Consider the following 16,885-nt stretch of genomic DNA (forward strand, 5'->3'; position numbering starts at 1 on the left):
GTCGCAATTACACGCTCTCAGTCTCCCTCTGTCTTGGTCTTAGCCCCACCTCCCTCTCTGTGCTACCACACCTCTCTCTCTCCCCACCATCTCTGTTTCCCCCCCACCTCCCCCCACCCCGCTTTTTTTGGTCTCAATAACTCTCTTTGCCTACCCGCTGCTCTCTCCCTCTTCTCTGTCTCTCCCTCCCCTCTCCCTTCCCCCCCCCTCCTTCTCTTATCCTTTTCTATTTCCCTTTCCTTCCCTCTTTGTGTCTCTCCCTCTCTGTTTCTTCTCTTTTCCCTCTCTCTTTCTCCCTCTTTTCCCTTAATTTTTTCACTCCCTCCCTATCTTCCTCCCCTGCTATTTATTCCACGCTCTCTCTTTTCCCTCTGTCCTTTTCTCTTTCTCCCGCTCTTTTTCCTGCCTCTTTCTCCTTCTCTCTTCCTCCATCTCTCTCTCTCGCACGCACTCTCTCTCTGCCTCTTCCCCCTCTCTGTTTCTCCTTCTTCTTCTCTCCTTCTCTCTCTCTTTCTCCCCCCATCTCCTGTATCCCTCTCGCCCTCCCCATTTCCCTCCCCCTGTCTCCCCCTTCCCTCTATTCCTGTCGCAGTTTAACCCCAGCCAGCAATTAAGCACCACACAACCGCTCGCTCACTCCCCCCCAGCGGGATGGGGGGAAGAGAATCGGAAGGGTAAAAGTGAGAAAACTTGTGGGTTGAGATAAAAACAGTTTAATAATTGAAATAAAATAACAATAATAAAAATAATAATAAAAATTGTCATGAAAAGGAAAATAACAAAGAGAGAGAAATAAAACCCAAGAAAGACAAGTGATGCAAATGAAAACAATTGCTCACCACCAACCGACCAATGCCCAGCCAGTCCCCGAGCAGCGGCCCCCTCGCCAACCTTCCCCCTAGTTTTATTGCTGAGCATGATGTCATATGGTATGGAATATCCCTTTGGTCAGTTGGGGTCAGCTGTCCCGGCTGTGTCTCCTCCCAACTTCTTGTGCACCCCCAGCCTACTCGCTGGTGGGGTGGGGTGAGGAGCAGAAAAGGCCTTGACGCTGTGTAAGCACCGCTCAGCAATAACTAAAACATCTCTGTATTATCAACGCTGTTTCCAGCACAAATCCAAAACATAGATGCATACTAGCCACTATGAAGAAAATTAACTCTATCCCAGCCAAACCCAGCACATTCTCCACCCTTTATTCCATACCGTTTACGTCATGCTCAGGTCCCACACTATCCAATACATCCTCATTACCCACCACCCCCCTTCCCATCCTTTGATATAATACACAGATATCATTCCCTTAGTCTTTGGTCCACCCCTGTGAAATGTCTGTAAAATATCCATAAATGTCCACAAAATGTCCATTGAGTTCATTTAGTCCATGACTCTGGGCTCCATCTGTTATGGTGGTCACTCAGGACAGGAGAGTGGTGTGTTGCGTGGAGTTACTGGGCACCAAAGCCAGCTCAGGTCGGGTCACTGCTGCACTTGCACTGCTTCTTGTGAGGCTTGTCCTCCATTGGTTCAGGTGGTTCCTGCTATAGTAATTCCTATAACATGCAACTCAAATCATGGGTTGCAACAATTTAAAGGTGTATGCATTACAACTTCCACCCCTGGTCCCTTTGGGCCAGGCTATAGGGTTTGACATTGCAATGAACTCCTCCCCTTGCTCCTAGCCTGGCTAGCAACAAGGGGTTCCTGCTATAGCAATTCCCATAACATGCAACTCAAATCATGGATTATTTTCACCCAGGATTAAATCACCTTGAGGTACACATTGGACTCCCCCATCCTCCCACATTACCTGCCAAGTGCACCCAGGTCCTTGAGCAAAAGCAATCCCACGGATGGGTTTTCCCTTGCCAGAGGCAGGAGTAACCCAGACTGTCTTCCCCAGCATATTCCTTATGTGCACGACAGGGACTTTATCTCCATCTACAGTACGTAAGGGTTTGGATTGGGCAGGGCCAGCTCGATTGGCAGATCCCCTGGTGTTGACTAACCAGGTGGCTTTTGCTAAATGTGTGTCCCAATGCTTGAATGTCCCAGCACCCATTGCTCTCAGCGTAGTCTTTAGCAGCCCGTTGTATCGTTCGATTTTCCCAGAGGCCGGTGCATGGTAGGGGATGTGATAGACCCACTCAATGCCATGCTCTTTGGCCCAGGTGTCTATGAGGGTGTTTCGGAAATGAGTCCCGTTGTCTGACTCAATTCTTTCTGGGGTGCCATGTCGCCACAGGACTTGCTTTTCAAGGCCCAGGATGGTGTTCTGGGCGGTGGCATGGGGCACGGGATATGTTTCCAGCCATCCGGCGGTTGCTTCCACCATGGTGAGCACATAGCGCTTGCCGTGACAGGTTTGTGGGAGTGTGATATAATCAATCTGCCAGGCCTCCCCATATTGATATTTCAGCCATCGTCCTCTATACCAAAGAGGCTTTCCTCGCTTGGCTTGCTTGATTGCGGCGCACGTTTGACATTCATGGATAACCTGTGCAATGGCATCAATAGTCAAGTCCACCCCTCGATCACAAGCCCATCTATATGTTGCACCCCTTCCTAAATGTCCTGATGTGTCATGGGCCCACCGAGCTATAAATAGCTCACCCTTATGTTGCCAGTCCAGATCCACCTGAGCCACTTCAATCTTAGCAGCCTGGTCCACCTGCTGGTTGTTTTGGTGTTCTTCAGTGGCCCGACTCTTGGGTAAGTGAGCATCTACGTGACGTACTTTTACAACCAGGTTCTCTACCCGAGCAGCAATATCTTGCCATAATTCAGCAGCCCAGATGGGTTTACTTCTGCGCTGCCAGTTGTTCTGCTTCCATTGTTGTAGCCACCCCCAGAGAGCATTTGCCACCATCCATGAGTCTTTCTCCCCCCATCTCCTGTATCCCTCTTGCCCTCCCCATCTCCCTCCCCGTCTCCCCCTTCCTTCTGTTCCTCTCTCCCTTTCCCCCTTTCCCTTCTCTCTTTCTTTATTTACATCTTCTCCCACTTCTCTCTTTCTCTCTCTTTCTCCTGCTCTCTTTCTCTCCCCCTCTCTACCTTTCCCTCTCACGTCTTCCTTACCTACCTCCCCCTCCCCCTCCCCCTGGCGCTCTCTGACTATTTTCTCTCTTTCTCTCTCACTATCTTTTGCATCCTCTTTCTCCCTATCTTTTTATCTCTTTTTCTCTCTCACTTTGCACGCGCCCTCTTTCGCTCTCTTTTTCTTTCTCTCACAGGGCTAAGGTGATTATTTCCAAGTATTACAAACTCTTGATCGTCAAGCTTAGATATATCTCTAAAATAGATCTAAATATATATCTCTAAAAACCAGCTCTTCTAAAGGTTTTTTGTTTTGTTGTTTTTAAAGCATAGCATTGTCAAAATCCAGTTACTGATGATCAGTGTTACCGAATTTTAGCTCATAAACCATTAAATGCCTTGTCTGTAGTCTACTGCATTTTGTTTGTACACCTTTACATTCATATTGTTTGCTCGTTCTGATCCATGACTCTTATTCATATACATAGATAAGCAGTTGTCCAGATGAATTTTTTAGTGTTGGTATGAACATTTAGAAGTACTGATATGGAGAAATGTAATGATGTTACCACGAACATAAAATGGAATAAAATAAGTGCTGGTGTAATTTTTTTTTTTTTAAGTTCTGTCATGGTATGTTGCAATATTTTTGACCCGTTCTGACAACTGTCTGTAAATATGAAAGAAATGTAGAGAGCAAGAGGTACACATATGAAAATGAACATGTTTGATTTGGGGGTATTGATGTCTATCTAAAGAAGCAATGTGCATATATAGCCATAAACTATTTAAACCGAAAGTGCAAAGCAGTCTGATAGTTGAGTTCCTCTTTTTCACTTCTGTTTTTCTACAAATGAACTAACTCCATGTTAATTTTTCCATTTTCAGTCATCAATTAAACAGGATAATAATTTACCTACAGAAGACAAAGAGATGGATACTGTCAAAGAAGATGATGTCCCGTTTGAAAAACTCAGTAGCAAAGTACGTGGAATGTTACTCTTTTTAACCTAAGGAAGTTAACTTCAATCCTGTGTACTTTGACTTGCAACTGTATCTTCAAATACTTAGAAGCTACAGTTGCTAGCACTGTGACTGTCTCAGGAGTGGTTTAACATGTAAAGTTTCATATGTATTCAGATATATTTATACCACTCATTGAAGCTAATGGGAATTAGAGGTATCATCAGAGAGCAAACTTTAATGTAATGATATTTACTAACAGAAAGCGTCTTGATGTGATGAAATTTTTTGCCTAAGTCGCATATCAGAAGCTTCAGTTATGTGATTTCCCTGAGAAATTCTTGATCATTTAAACTATATCTTAAGTTTGCTAAGACACTTTATTTTTTCTTATCTTCATAGGATGTGATGAAAACAAACAATATATGCATTCCTAAAGTTGTTAGAAGAGGAAGGAAGAGAAAGGTAACAATATATTTAACTAACTTGTTAGAATCTGGATTGGAAGGTAATTTCTTATGGGATAGTCTGATTTCTTTAATAATAGATTGCGTCAGTTTATAGTGCTTTTACCTTCCCCTGTGCGCACCACCACCACCCCACCCCCCCGATTTGAAAGGGTTGTAGTAACTTCTGTTTTCCCAGAGGCCATTTTGCCACTCACAATTCTGTGTTTGAACTTGATGCAAAGTAGGGAGCTCCCATCTTTTCCTGGTTTAGTGTAAATAAGAAATGTTAAGGAATAAGTTGTTGTTAAACCACTAACAAAATAATCTCTTTTGACCCCCCCCCAACATTTCTGTAACGTGTTCATAATACCGAATCAAACACTTGAAATACTGTCCCTTTTCATGAGGCTACGCTTATGTAGTCACATCAATTTGGCATAAATCTGGCCGCCTTCTGAAAGCAGTGGTCCCAGCTGCTTGCACTTCTTGTGCAAGCATTAATGCTCATGTAGCCACACAGCAAGCCAGATCGGGGAGTTGATCTAGAATAAAGTGGGGTAAAGTCTAATTTTAAGTTGAAGCCATTTCCTGACTCGCTTGATTAGTGCTGGCAGCAGAAATGAGTAGGAAGGTATAACCGTGGCCTTAGTGTGCTATGCCATGAATCATTAGCATATTGAATATCAGAAAGATAAAGAAAGATGCAGCATTTGTATGTCCTTATAAGAATTACTTCTCTTTTTTAAAAAACAGAGTTTAAATAATACCTTATTAAAAATCCAACCTCCAACCTGGGACACTGATTGTGTGGGTGTTTGGGGTTTTTTTAACTTCCCAAAGGGACAAAAACCTCTCAGATGACACTCTGAAAGAGAGATCTCATTCTTGAACTTTTTAAACACTTGAGCTTTCTGGTTCTTTGGCCTCAAAATGGCTTCCAGGCCCAAGATGATTTTCTCTGTCAGGCACGTGCAGCTCTGCTCAGATGAAAAAGGTGTTTGAAAACTTCTCCCATAAGTTCTTTAAAATGAATTAAGATTTTTTTTTTTTTTAAGTCTGAGCCTGACCTTATTCATATAAAACTGGACTAATTGCATCCATCCCCATGTCAGTGGTATGAGCTAGAACTAGTTTTGATACTTTTGGTACTAACAAGGCTACAAGTATACGTAGTGGACAAAGATGTACAAAGGGGTACATTTTCTTTAATCTTCCTTTTCTGTCCAACGTACCTGTAGTATGTGTGTCAGTCAGGTTTGTCTCTGTATGTTCTTGTTTATGTCTCCTTTGACCAGATACCCTTAAAGGAGCAGACACTCTCCTTCCACATACCCTTACAAAGACATGCAGCTAACTGCCCACACCAACACAAGTGCTCACAGCCAAGTTCTCTTGTCAACTACACTTGCTGTTTGCAGCCCATTCTTGTGTTACAAGACAAGAGTTTTGGCTACAAGACAAGAGCTTTGAACTGTGACAAGAATGGGCTGTAGAAGGGAGGTGTGGGCAGGTAGGAGAATTTGGCTGTGAATATTGTGTTGGCATGGGCAGTGTCTGCAGGTCCTTGCGCAGTCAAGAGAACAACTTGTTGGTAAAGATGGGTTTTGGCTAGTGAGCGAGGAGAGTGCCCAGAGCTTCAGTCAGAGTGCAACAAGAATTAGCTGCAGAAGGCAGTTGTAGGCAGGAAAGAGAAAATGGCTGTGAGCACTTGTGTTGGCGTGGGCAGTGGCTGTGTGTCCTTTTTAAGTGAGCAGTTGAGATGAGCACTTAGTGGTAGACATGAGTTTCAGCTGTCAAGCAAGGGGAAGCAAGGTGCTCGACTGCAGTGAGAGTGCAACAGAATGGGCTGTGGAAGGCAAGGCATATGCAAGAAAGAGAAGTTGGCTCTGAGGACTTATGTTGGTGTGGGCAATGGCTGCATGCCCTTAAGAAGTGCACAGTTCAGATGAGAGCTTAGCAGTAGAAGTGAGTTTTGGCTAGTGTGTGTGGGGAAGCCCAGAGCTTGGGTCGGAGTGTGACAAGATGTCCCGGTTTCGGCTGGGATAGGGTTAAATTTCTTCCTAGTGCTGTGTTTTGGATTTAGTATGAGGAGAATGTTGATAACACACTGATGTTTTCAGTTGTTGCTAAGTGCCCTCCTAGTCCAAGGACAGCTCCCGTGCCTACTGACTGAGCTAGGTACACAAGATGGGAGGGAACATAATCAGGACAGCCAGCCCAGCTGGCTAATGGGGTATTCCATACCATGTGACGTCATGCTCAGTATATGAATGGTAGGCGTGATCCAGGAAGTCCCGATCGCTTCTTGGTTATCGGTCAGCGCGGGTGGTGAGCAATTGCATTGTGCATCACTCATTTTGTATATTCTATCATTATTTATTATTATTATTTTCCCTTTTCTGTTCTATTAAACTGTCTTTATCTCAACCCACGAGTTTTTCTCACTCTTACCCTTTCTGATTCTCTCCCCGACCCACTGGGGGGGTGGGGGGAGTGAGTGAGCGGCTGCGTGGTATTTGGCTGCCTGCCAGATTAAACCACGACACAAGAATTTACTGCAAAAGGCATTGTAGGCATTCAAGAGAATTTGACTGCAAGATTGTGTTGGAGTGGGCAAGGGCTGGCAGGGAGGATAAGGGTTGGGCAATGACAGGGGTGGGCTGGTAGGGTAGGGTTTTGGCTTGGAGGAGTTGGTGTGCAGGGTAAGGGTTGGTCTTGGAGTGGTTGTCAGGTAGGGTATGGGTTGGGCTTGGAAGAGTTGGTGGGTAGGGTAAGGATTGGTCTTAGAGGGGTTGCTGGTAGGTCATGAGTTGGGGTTGGTGAGCAGGGAAAGGATTGGGCTTGGAGGGGTGGGTGGGTGGGAGAAGGGCTGGAGCTGGAGGGATTGGGTAGAGTACAGATTGGACTTGGAGGGGATGGTCTTGGAGAGGTTTGGCTTGCTTTGAGGGGTTGGGTGTGGAACGGTTAATGGGCTTGGGAGGGATGGACTTGGAGGGGTTGGTGGGAGGGGTAAGGGTTGGGCTTGGGGGATTTGGGGTTAGGGTAAGGGTAAGGATTGGGCTATTTGAGTTTGGGCTTGGAGGGGTTGGTGGGAAGGGTAAGGGTCGGGCTTGGGGGATTTGGAGTTAGGGTAAGGGTTGGGCTATTTGGGTTTGGGCTTGGAGGGTTTGGCGGGCAGGGGTTGGTGGGTAGGATAAGGGCTGTACTTGGAAGGGGTGGGGTTGAAGGAGTTGGTGGGCATGGAAAGGGTTGGGCTTGGAGTATTTGGGGTTAGGGAAAGTGTTGGGCTTTGACAGGTTGACAGGCAGGGTAAGGGTTGGGCACTGAGGGGTTGGCGGACAGGGTAAGGGTTAGGCTTGGAGGGGTTGGTGGGCAGGGTAAGGATTGAGCTTGGAGGGGTTGGCAGCAGGGCTTGGAAGCATTGGGCCTGGAAGGTTTGGTGGTTAGGGGAAGGGTCAGGGTAAGAGGGGTTGGCATTTGGGTTGGGTAAAGTGTTGGAGTTTAAGGAGTTGGGGGGTCAGGCTGAGGGTTGGGCTCAGAGGGGTCGACGGTTAGGGTAAGGGTTTTGGTTAGAGGGGTGCGGTTAGGGTAGAGCGTTGGTGTTGGCAAGTTTGGTGGTTAGACTAGGCCTTCTGTTTAGAGGGGTTGGGGGTTAGGCTGGGGGTTGGGTTTGAGCTGCTTTCAGTTGGGGTTAGAGTGGTTGGGTTTTAGGCTAGGGGTACAGGTTGGGCTTGGAGGAGTTGGCAGGAAGGGTAAAAGTTGGGGTTGGAGGGGTTGGCTAGGCCTTGGGCTTACAAGGGTTGGTGGTTAGAGATGTTGGCAGTTAGAGGAGTTGGGGTTTAGGCTAGAGGTTGGGCTGAGAGGGGGTTGGTGGATAGGGTAAGGTTTGGGCCTAGAGTGCTTGGTACTTAGGGTTAAGGGATGGGCCTGGAGGGGTTGGGCTTAGAGGGGTGAGCAGCTAGGTTTAAGGGTAGGTCTTTGAGGGCTTAACTGTCTGGATATGGGTTGAGCTTGGAGGGCTTGGTGGATAGGGTAGGGGTTGGGATTGGAGAGATGGGTAGACAGGGTAAGGGTTGGACTTTGAGGGTTTGGGTTTGGAGGGGTTGGCAGGCAGAGTAAGGGTTGGGCTTGGAGGGGTTTGCTGGCAAGGTAAGAGTTGGGCTTGGAGGGGTTGATGAGTTTGGATGTGTTGGGCTTTGAAGTCCTTCATGGGTAGGGGGAGGGTTGGAGCCAGAGGGGTTGGCAGTTAGGGGATGTGTCAGGGCTTGGAAGAGGTTGGTGGGTAGAGGAAGAGTTGGGGTTGGCTATTAGTGGAAGTTTTGGGCTTGGATGGGTTGGCGGTTGGGGTATGTTTGGGGGTTAAAGGACTTGGAGGTTAGGCTAGGGGTTGGGCTTGGAGGGGTTGATGGATAAGAAAAGGGTTGGGCTTGGAGGGGTTGGTGGGTAGGGTAAGGGTGGGCTTGGAGGATTTGGGGTTGGGGTGAGGGTTGGGATTGGAGGGGTTAGCGCATAGGGGAAGGGTTGGAGAGATGTATTGGGCATAATTGGCAAGGTTTTGGTAGCAGGGGCAGGCTGCAGGGATGACCTGTGTAGGAGGAGGTCATGGACTGCCCTGTGCTGGTCACAGCCAGTTCCAGCTGGCTCAGCAACAGACAAAATGGACTGACTGCGCACCAATACTGAACCACTCGGATGACTACAGCGCCTCTGCAAAAACATATTTAAGGGTGGTAAATGCTGAGAAAACAATGCCAGAGCAGGACGACCGGCCCGTGGGGAACCCATGATGGAGCAGTCTGTTCCTGAAGGATTGTACCCCGTGGAAAGGATCCACGCTGGAGCAAGGGAAAAGTGTGAGGAAGGAGCGGCAGAGACGAACTGTTATGAACTGACTGCAACCCCCCCATTCCCCACCCCCCCCACACCGCTCATGGGGGCAGGAGGTAGAAGAGTCGGGAACAAAGGAGTGAAGTTGAGTCTAGGAAGAAGGGGTGGGGTGGGGTGAAGGTGTTTTTATTTTTGTCTTTGTTTCTCACCATCCTGCTCTATTTTTAATTGGCAACAAATTAAATTATTTTTCCCCAAGTCGAGTCTGTTTTGCCCATCATGGTAATCGGTGAGCAATCTCCCTATCCTTATCTCGACCCATGAGCTTTTCCATCTTATTTTCTCCCCTTGTCCTGCTGAAGAGAGGGAGTGAGAGAGTGGCTGGATGGGGGTCTGGCAGCCAGCCAAGGTCAACCCACCATGGTGTGTATTTTTATTTGTATTGTATACCTCTGTTTGTTTGTGTGCCTACTGGGAATACATGCTTAGCCTCGCTACTGGTTGGACCTGGGGACACGGAGCTGTGGCAGCCTCGCTTCTCTCAGGCTGTCGGATTCAGAAACCCCTAACATCAGGGACAGAGAGAGAGGGAAGGCAGAGAGAGGGGGAGAGAGAAGGGGAAGATAGAGAGAGGGCAAAAGGAGGGGCAGAGAAAGAGAGGCTGAGAGAGAGAGGCAGTGTCGTGGTTTAGGTCAGAACAGACTAAACGCATGCATTAATTACTATGCAATAATTGTATCCACGTGAAGGAGTTTGGCAATTTATTGCCTCTGTGAAAGAGTGATTATTAATGCATAGAACCCTATCTCAAATGTCTACAGGGACAATTTTGTTTTGTTCACTGTCTATTCATAGCCATGGAGATGTCAAGCTATGCGTCCATAACTGACCAGCCATTATGACTGGTAATTCCGCTCCTTGGGACGTATGTAGCCCACACAGGTTGGTTTTTCCACCTAATTCTTAGAAGTGCCCTTGCATCTTAGGTGTGCAGCTCACAGCTAAGTACTTCTCCTATTGAAGTGTTAGGAAGATGTAACATACGGGCTCCGCTATCCCAATGTTTTCCTTTGCAGATTAACCACACTTGTTCATTATTAGTAAAGTGGCCAGTTGCATACTTTGGCAGGTAGTGACCAAAGAGTCATTCTGAACGCCAGTAGAAAGAGTCTTAGATACGTTTTTCATGACTTCCCAGGTCTGTCTTTCTGTTCAGTGCAATTGGAGGTGAGACATTTCTAATCGGATAGCAGCTTTAGCTAGCCCCTCAAGGCGCTGAGAGGTTAGTTGTCCAACCAGTTGCAGCTGGGCTTGGAGGGCTTGGATATCCATGGTGTTTAGGGCAACTCCTCCAAGTCCTAGCAGTCCTGATATGTGTCTTTTAGTTCTTCTGTGGATGCCTTGTTCAGGGAACATGGCATGTTGAATCCTTATAATAAAAGGTGCACAGGTGGTATTGTGTCAACTTACATTCCAGTCCCACTTGATGTGGTACTCTTTCTCTTATTGGATTACTCCAAGTAAAGTTTGCCACTTGCCTATGGTAAACATATCGGAGGGTGGTGTTACAAATTGTGGGGTTCACTATGTTCTTTGCCAAGATAATATTGAGGTTAATTCACTAGTGTTGGTTTGTGTTTCTTCCAGTAGACAGGGTCTCATATTTAAATTCTAATCTTAGATTGTTTTGGGTACATTTATAAATACTTGTGAAGTTGGTGGTCCAATTAAGTCTAGTCATCATACTGGTGAGAAGTCCTTTATGTTCACTAATATAGCCTACATACCAGGCTTCATTTTTACCTGCTCCGCTCTGGCTGCTATTCTGAGTTAACTGGGTTGTGTTATCATTAGGGACTATTATACAGTAACACATTCCCCTTCAATTTCCTACCATACCGTGAATCCTCCAATATCTTTTTTTTTGTTACGGTTCATTTCATATAATTCCCTCTCATTCCATGGTGGCATGGTAGCTTGCAACCAGCACTGGGGGGTGGTTGGTTGTGCCACTGTTAAGGTCAAAGTCCAGACTGCTGTCCATACCAAAATAGGGTTCATCTTCCTGTGTATAATGAGGTTCACAGGTGGTTAATTGCAGTCAGTGTGTGTGTAGGTACACATTTAATTTCTCTGTTTTGTAATATTACTCATGCTGTATGTCCCGGTCCATGTGCAAACACTACCACCCCCCACCCCTGTGTGTCGTGGTTTAACCCCAGCCAGCAACTAAACACCACGCAGACGCTCGCTCACCCCCCACCTCCGGTAGGATGGGGGAGAGAATCGGGAGGGCACAAGTAGGAAAGCTCCCGGGTTGAGATAAAAACAGTTTAATAATTGAAATAAAACGAAGTAGAACAGTAATAATAACAATGAGAACAACAACAACAACAGAATATGCAAAGCAGGCGATGCACAATGCAACTGCTCACCGACCACTGACCGCGTGTCACGAACAGGGGGCAAGCCCCCCCGCACCCCTGGTTTTTATACTGAGCGTGACGTCACATGGTATAGAATACCCCATTGGCCAGCTGGGTCAATGGCCCCAGCTATGCTCCCCCCTCCACAGCTTCCCCTGCACTTGGCAGAGCATGGGAGGCTGAAGAAAAAGTCCCCGGTGCAAGCACCACCCAGCAACAACCAAAGCATCAATGGGCCATCAACATTCCTCTCATACCAAACCCAAAACACAGCACCCCCCAGCTACTGGGAAGAAAGTTAACTCTGTCCCAGCTGGAACCAGGACAATATCCACCCCTTATTCTATACCATCTGTGTCATGCCCAGGTCTCACATTTTCCAATACATTCCAATTAATCATCACCACTTTTCCTGCCTTTTGATATATACGCACACAGATATCATTCCCTTAGTCTATGGGCCATCCCTCTAAAATGTCCACTGAGTTCATTTAGTCCACGACTTTGGGCTCCATCTGTCATAACAGTCTTTCAGGGCCGGAGAGATGGTGTGTGGTGTTGGGCTGTTGCATCCTGAAGCCAGTTCTGGTTCCATTATCACTGCGCTCATCCGGTTCTATCATCGTTGCACTTTGCTCGGTTTCATCGGAGTTCCTTCTCCATTAATCTGGGTGATTCTGACTGCAATACCGTTGATATGACATATAGTAACCATAGAAGTGATGACATACAGGATTATATAGTAACTAACATCATACAATTCAGTTCATTGGCTATTTTCACCCAAAACCAAATCCCCTTGAGGTACACACCGGACTTCCCCATCCTTTCGCATTACCCACCAAGTGCACCCAGGTCCTTGAGCAAAAGCAATCCCACGGATGGGTTTTCCCTTGCCAGAGGCAGGAGTAACCCAGACTGTCTTCCCCAGCATATTTCTTATGTGCACGACAGGGACTTTATCCCCCTCTACAGTACGTAAGGGCTTTGACTAGGCAGGGCCAGCTCGATTGAAAGATGCCCTGGTGTTGACTAACCAGGTGGCTTTTGCTAGATGTGTGTCCCAATGCTTGAATGTCCCAGCACCCATTGCTCTCAGCGTAGTCTTTAGCAGCCCGTTGTATCGTTCGATTTTCCCGGAGGCTGGTGCATGGTAGGGGATGTGATAGACCCACTCAGTGCCGTGCTCTTTGGCCCAGGCGTCTATGAGGGTGTTTCGGAAATGAGTCCCGTTGTCTGACTCAATTCTTTCTGGGGTGCCATGTCGCCATAGGACTTGCTTTTCAAGGCCCAGGATGGTGTTCCGGGCAGTGGCATGGGGCACGGGGTATGTTTCCAGCCATCCGGTGGTTGCTTCCACCATGGTGAGCACATAGCGCTTGCCGTGACAGGTTTGTGGGAGCGTGATATAATCAATCTGCCAGGCCTCCCCATATTTATATTTCAACCATCGTCCTCCATACCAAAGAGGCTTTACTCGCTTGGCTTGCTTGATTGCAGCGCATGTTTCACATTCATGGATAACCTGTGCAATAGTTTCCATGGTCAAGTCCACCCCTCGATCACGAGCCCATCTATATGTTGCATCTCTTCCTTGATGGCCTGAGGTGTCATGGGCCCACCGAGCTATAAATAATTCACCCTTATGTTGCCAGTCCAGATCCACCTGAGCCACTTCAATCTTAGCAGCCTGGTCCACCTGCTGGTTGTTTTGATGTTCTTCAGTGGCCTGACTCTTGGGTACGTGAGCATCTACGTGACGTACTTTTACAACCAGGTTCTCTACCCGGGCAGCAATATCTTGCCACAATGCGGCAGCCCAGATGGGTTTACCCCTGCGCTGCCAGTTGTTCTGCTTCCACTGCTGCAGCCACCCCCACAGGGCATTCGCCACCATCCATGAGTCAGTATAGAGATAAAGGACTGGCCATTTTTCTCGTTCAGCAATGTCCAAAGCCAGCTGGATGGCTTTCACCTCTGCAAACTGGCTCGACTCACCTTCTCCTTCAGCAGTTTCTGCGACTTGGCGTATAGGACTCCATACAGCAGCTTTCCACCTCCGATGCTTTCCCACAAGGCAACAGGACCCATCAGTGAACAGGGCATATTGCTTCTCATTTTCTGGTAGTTTGTTATATGGTGGGGCCTCTTCAGCACGCGTCACCTCCTCCTCTGGGGATATTCCGAAATCTTTGCCTTCTGGCCAGTTCGTGATTGCTTCCAAGATTCCTGGGTGACTGGGGTTTCCTATTCGGGCCCGTTGTGTGATCAGTGCGACCCACTTACTCCACGTAGCATCGGTTGCATGATGTGTAGAGGGGACCCTCCCTTTGAACATCCAGCCCAGCACCGGCAGTCGGGGTGCCAGGAGGAGCTGGACTTCAGTACCAACCACTTCCGAAGCAGCTCAAACCCCTTCATATGCTGCCAATATCTCCTTCTCAGTTGGAGTGTAGCGGGCCTCGGATCCTCTGTATCCCCGACTCCAGAACCCTAAGGGTCGACCTCGAGTCTCCCCTGGTGCTTTCTGCCAGAGGGTCCAGGTAGGGCCATTCTCCCTGGCTGCGGTGTAGAGCACATTCCGTACATCTTGTCCTACCCGGACTGGCCCAAGGGCTACTGCATGAACTATCTCCTGTTTAATTTGTTCAAAGGCTTGTCGTTGCTCAGGGCCCCATTTGAAGTCGTTCTTCTTCCAGGTCATGTGATAGAGAGGGCTTACGATCTGACTGTAATTTGGAATATGCATTCTCCAAAAGCCCACAACGCCTAAGAAGGCTTGTGTTTCCTTTTTGCTAGTTGGTGGGGACGTGGCTGTTATTTTGTTGATCACATCCATTGGGATCTGACGACGTCCGTCCTGACATTTTATTCCTAAAAACTGGATCTCCTGTGCAGGTCCCTTGACCTTCCTGTGTTTTATGGCAAAGCCAGCCTTCAGAAGGATTTGAATTATTCTCTCCCCTTTCTCAAAACCTTCTTCTGCTGTGTTGCCCCACACAATGATGTCATCAATGTATTGCAGGTGTTCAGGGGCTTCACCCTGTTCCAGTGCGGTGTGGATCAGTCCATGGCAAATGGTAGGGCTGTGTTTCCACCCCTGGGGCAGTCGGTTCCAGGTGTACTGGACGCCCCTCCAAGTGAAAGCAAACTGTGGCCTGCGCTCTGCCGCCAAAGGGATGGAGAAGAACGCATTAGCGATATCAGTTGTGGCGTACCACTTGGCTGCCTTTGACTCCAGTTCGTGTTGGAGTTCTAGCATGTCCGGCACGGCAGCACTCAGTGGCGGCGTGACTTCGTTCAGGCCACGGTAGTCTACTGTTAGTCTCCACTCTCCACTGGACTTTTGCACTGGCCATATGGGACTGTTAAAGGGTGAGCGAGTTTTGCTGATCACTCCTTGGCTCTCCCGTCGACGAATCAGCTTATGGATGGGAAGCAGGGAGTCTCAGTTGGTGCGGTATTGTCGCCGGTGCACTGTTGTGGTAGCGATTGGTACCTGCTGTTCTTCAACCCTCAGCAACCCCACAACAGAAGGGTCCTCTGAGAGACCGGGCAAGGTGGACAGCTGTTTAATTTCCTCCGTCTCCAGGGCAGCTATACCAAAAGCCCACCGGTACCCTTTTGGGTCCTTGAAATACCCTCTCCTGAGGTAGTCTATGCCAAGGATGCACGGAGCCTCTGGGCCAGTCACAATGGGGTGCTTCTGCCACTCATTCCCGGTCAGGCTCACTTCGGCCTCCAATACAGTTAACTCTTGGGATCCCCCTGTCACTCCAGAAATACAAATGGGTTCTGCCCCTTTATGGTTTGATGGCATCAGGGTGCACTGTGCACCGGTGTCTACTAGAGCCTTATACTCCTGTGGGTCTGATGTGCCAGGCCATCGAATCCACACAGTCCAGTAAACCCGGTTGTCCCTTTCCTCCACCTGGCTGGAGGCAGGGCCCCTCTAGTTCTGGTCATAGTATCCATCTCTCACTTCTTGCAAACGTGAGTCAAGAATTTCTTCATTGCAATTACAATCCAAAGTAAGATCAGCCCTTCTACTCTGCCTGGGGAACTGTTCGCTGGAAACTGGACCGTCGTGAGACAGGTTTTTCCTGACAACTGGAGGAGCATTTTTCCTGGGAGAACCCCCTTGTGTGATTGTTTTTCCTTGCAACTCACGTACACGTGCCTCTAGGACGAAGGTAGGTTTTCCATCCCACTGCCTCATGTCCTCTCCGTGGTCACGCAGGTAAAACCACAGGGTGCCCCGTGGTGTGTACTTTCTATATCCTCTCTCTTGAGGAGAAAAACGCTGACTCCTAATGGCTGAGATACTGGTCCGTACAGGTGGAGAATAAGACATATCCTCTTTGAGTTGCTGGACCTCCCGGGACAGTTTCTCCACAGCCGAGACAAGGGAGGAGGAGATAGTTTCTTCAAAATCCCGAAGTCTGCTAACCACCTCATCCACCGTTGGTGCTTCTTCCTCTTTCCAGCACAGTACTGCCAACGAACTGGCATACGATGCTGGTGCGCTCCGTACCAACTTCCGCCACATGGGTCGCGTGCACTGGACGTCATCTGGATCTTTGGGTGTTCGGGGGTCATCCAGGTCACTATAAACCACCTCCAGCACGCCTAGTTCTCTCAGGTACTGGATACCTCTCTCCATAGTGGTCCATTTGCCTAGGCGATATATAACATCTTCCTTGAAGGGATACCTTTCCTTCACGCCTGACAGCAGTCGCCTCCAGAGGCTGAGGACCTGTGTCCCTTTTCCAATTGCTTTGTCAATACCTGCTTCCCTAGCAAGGGATCCCAGCTGTTTGGCCTCCTTCCCCTCTAATTCCAGGCTACTGGCCCCATTATCCCAGCATCGGAGCAGCCAGGTGACAATATGCTCGCCTGGACGACGGCCGAAATCTTTCCGCATATCTCGCAACTCATTCAGGGATAAGGATCGGGTGGTTTCCGTCTCGTTTATGAGTTCTTCCTCTTCCTCCTCCCCTCCTCGTGATGTCCCTGCTTTTCCATCATCCTTTTCTACACGACCTGACTTCCGCTTCAAAGATTTCTTCTTCTGTACAGGGGCGACGGATACCAGCGATGGTTGGTCCTCTGGTTCAGCTGTAGTACCCGTCGCGAGGGTTTGGGTAGCTGCAGTGCCTGTCGCGGGGGTTGGAGTATTTGTAG

At 48.2% G+C, this 16,885-nt stretch overlaps 1 protein-coding gene across 1 annotated transcript in view; it reads left to right on the forward strand.

Annotated features, from left to right (window-relative positions):
* Nucleotides 1-16,885, forward strand: part of LOC142074990 (lens epithelium-derived growth factor-like) — a 66,149-nt gene that overhangs the window by 23,563 nt on the left and 25,701 nt on the right. Inside the window, exons 3-4 of the mRNA XM_075135986.1 lie at nucleotides 3,925-4,020; nucleotides 4,402-4,464. Of these exons, the coding sequence (XP_074992087.1) occupies nucleotides 3,925-4,020; nucleotides 4,402-4,464 (159 nt within the window). The remainder of the gene's footprint in view (nucleotides 1-3,924; nucleotides 4,021-4,401; nucleotides 4,465-16,885) is intronic.

Source organism: Calonectris borealis, chromosome W, assembly GCF_964195595.1.
Source record: "Calonectris borealis chromosome W, bCalBor7.hap1.2, whole genome shotgun sequence".
Taxonomy (NCBI): Eukaryota; Metazoa; Chordata; class Aves; order Procellariiformes; family Procellariidae; genus Calonectris; species Calonectris borealis.